The sequence below is a fragment of the Lactuca saligna genome, chromosome 9 (genome assembly GCF_052625555.1).
Source record: "Lactuca saligna cultivar CGN05327 chromosome 9, ASM5262555v1, whole genome shotgun sequence".
Lineage (NCBI taxonomy): Eukaryota > Viridiplantae > Streptophyta > Magnoliopsida > Asterales > Asteraceae > Lactuca > Lactuca saligna.
The window spans coordinates 103,149,400-103,152,040 of NC_136425.1; the positions used below are offsets into that span (position 1 = coordinate 103,149,400).

Genomic DNA, 2,641 nt, shown 5'->3' on the forward strand with positions numbered 1-2,641 from the left:
TGGGAGCCATTTGCAGAGATTTTAAGAGCTATGAGGAAGATGAGAGCATAGAGAGAAAACTAGAACTTGAAAGAAGGAAGGTATGAAAGTCGTAATGCTAGCTTTTAACTTTATTGACAAGCCTACATCATAAATGATAAAAATGGTTATAGATTTCTTAGTAATTTGTTATTAGGAGACAGATTTCCATTTTTTCGCCTACATATTTTAATGTGCTTCTTTGCTAGAACTTAAATAGTAAGATGACTTTCATTGTTCTTTTAGTTTGTATATTTTTACTTGCTTTATTGTTTAGTTGTATAATTAGGTTTTAAGAAGACAAATAGATTTGAAAATAAAATTATGGTTGGAACAGTAAACCACAAATTATAGTTTGTTTTTCCAAAAAGAAAATATGAAAAAACTGTCATCAAACGTAGTTGTTCATTGAGTTCATGGATGGAAAATTTAAAACTATGAATGGAATAGGATTTGTCAATCCACCTCAAGATAGTAATAGAACTAAAGTACAATTCCAGCCAAATCACATAGAATCAGCCAAACCACATATTAACAACAGCTCATGATTCAACTATTACAGAACCACATAATAGTCATAGATCACACCAAGTGTTGGAATATTACAATACTCACCCTTTATATTACAACACATCACCATACAAACAAACACATCCAAATAGAATCTCCAATTCCATTCCAGAGTTTTAGATTCATCGTAAAGCCACCATAGGCCAGGGTGCAATTCCGGCACCAGGTAACGATGGTCGAATGAGGGGGGCCCGCTTCACTACTGAGAATGCTTCATTCAGTCTTGCAGCGCGACTCATAAACTGAGACACCTTCTGCATATACACACGTGTATATACACATATCTATCAACTATGCTTATAAAATTTATAAAAATAAAACAATACACACATCTTTGAATTTGTGTATAATTTTGGGTTCATGAAGCAAGCAATGAAACCCAATTAGGGAATCATAGTAATATTAAACTTACCTAGATTTCTTAACTTATTTGTGTTGTTCCTACCAATTATGTTTGAAGTTTATCAATCGAAGATACTGTATTAACTAATGAAATTTGTATCACAACTGAATTCATGATTTTAAGATTATGATATTTCAGGGGTACAGGTTGAGAGTAATATACTGAATACCAATCAAAAAGGGTACTGACCTTATCATCCATGGTGACCTTAAGCTGCAAAGTTCTATTCTTTTGCTTCATTTTATACAATCTGCGTCCTAAAAGTACAGCGCCCATCATTGCAGCTGCCATGGAGAGTGTCCATACAGGGCTAGCCTTGAATAAACAATATTTCAACAAATCCAATGGAAGCTTCCACAAAACCGCTACTCTGTTCGTTTCTTCACCATATACTTTCCTACTTTCACTCGACACATCTTCATTCGCTCCTTGCTCTCTTGCTTCTACGATCTCCTCTTCTCTACAAGCCTCAGACTCCTCACCACCGCCATCAATTTCCCCCAATTTTCTTGTTTTTGAATCAATTTCGTCAGACTCGTCAATATCAACAGATGCAATTCCATCAAAAGCTACTTTCCTTGTTTCGGTTTCAACAATATCTACTATGGTGTTGCTCGCTTCGGATTCAACGTATTTACCATCATCGGAACCATCGCTGCTCCAAGGTTCCCCCACCGCCTTAGTTGCCGGATAACGGGTGTCACATACAGGATCAATCCAACTAGGATTGTCCGACTCGACGGAAACAGCGTCGATAACGTCTTCAGCCTGAGTTGCCGAATACTTGGTATGAGAATCAAGGGAAAAGTAATCAGATCTTATTATACCTTCAGAGTCGCGTTCGATTCCCTCTAAAAAGCTGGTATTCTGGACGGAGGTGGAGTCATCGGAATCGGGGAGCACCTCCCAATCGTGTAATTCGACGTCCATGATGAATTTTGGTGCTTGGGAATTGAATTGGAACCCTAGGAGTTGTGGAGGAAAAGAGAGAATGAGTGGTAATCCGAAAACAAAAGAGCCTTTGGGCTGCTATCCTTCCAGACAAGGTAAAGGATGGATTGCCCACCCCACATACGTTAATAATATAATATTTTAAATGTGTCGAGTGTCAAATATAGTCTACATACACATTTTTAACTATTTTCTCGATTTAATTATTTTTTTAATCAAAAAATATATTATTTTGTAATCACAATAACTGATTATATCCATAACAATTACTTATTTTTTAAATAAGACAAAAAAAAAAAAAAAAAAAAAAAAATCAGTATCAACTTATCTGATGGTTACGCACTAAATTGACAAAATCACAAAAGTATAAGTTTATATAAATTAAATAAAATATAATAGTTTATTTACTACAAATATTAGTCAAGTACTCAAGTATCTACTTGAATGAAGTCGTAATAATTCTTTTTACCAAAATAACGAATATGACTCTTTGACAAGAATGCACCACGCACACATAAAGCACGTTAGCAAGTAGGAACAGAGGTAACAGTTTGCGACTTCAAAGACAAGTGGATTGATTCCGATATAAAATATCTGATTTTATGTAAAATTAATATTTGAAACTATATTGTTGTATTGTTGATTATAAATAAATAGAAAATGCCAAATCTAACATCAAGGTGTATGCTTTGCTAGATT

The 2,641-nt window shown here is 34.6% G+C and overlaps 1 protein-coding gene across 1 annotated transcript; it reads right to left on the bottom strand.

Moving 5' to 3' along the window:
- Nucleotides 1-502: 502 nt before the first annotated feature.
- Nucleotides 503-2,050, bottom strand: LOC145016085 (uncharacterized). The gene is made up of 2 exons (XM_078974507.1): nt 1,181-2,050; nt 503-842 (listed from the first exon to the last, which is right to left on the bottom strand). Exons 1-2 carry the CDS (start codon nt 1,919-1,921, stop codon nt 711-713), a joined length of 873 nt encoding a protein of 290 aa, XP_078830633.1. The 5' UTR covers nt 1,922-2,050; the 3' UTR covers nt 503-710.
- Nucleotides 2,051-2,641: the final 591 nt, after the last annotated feature.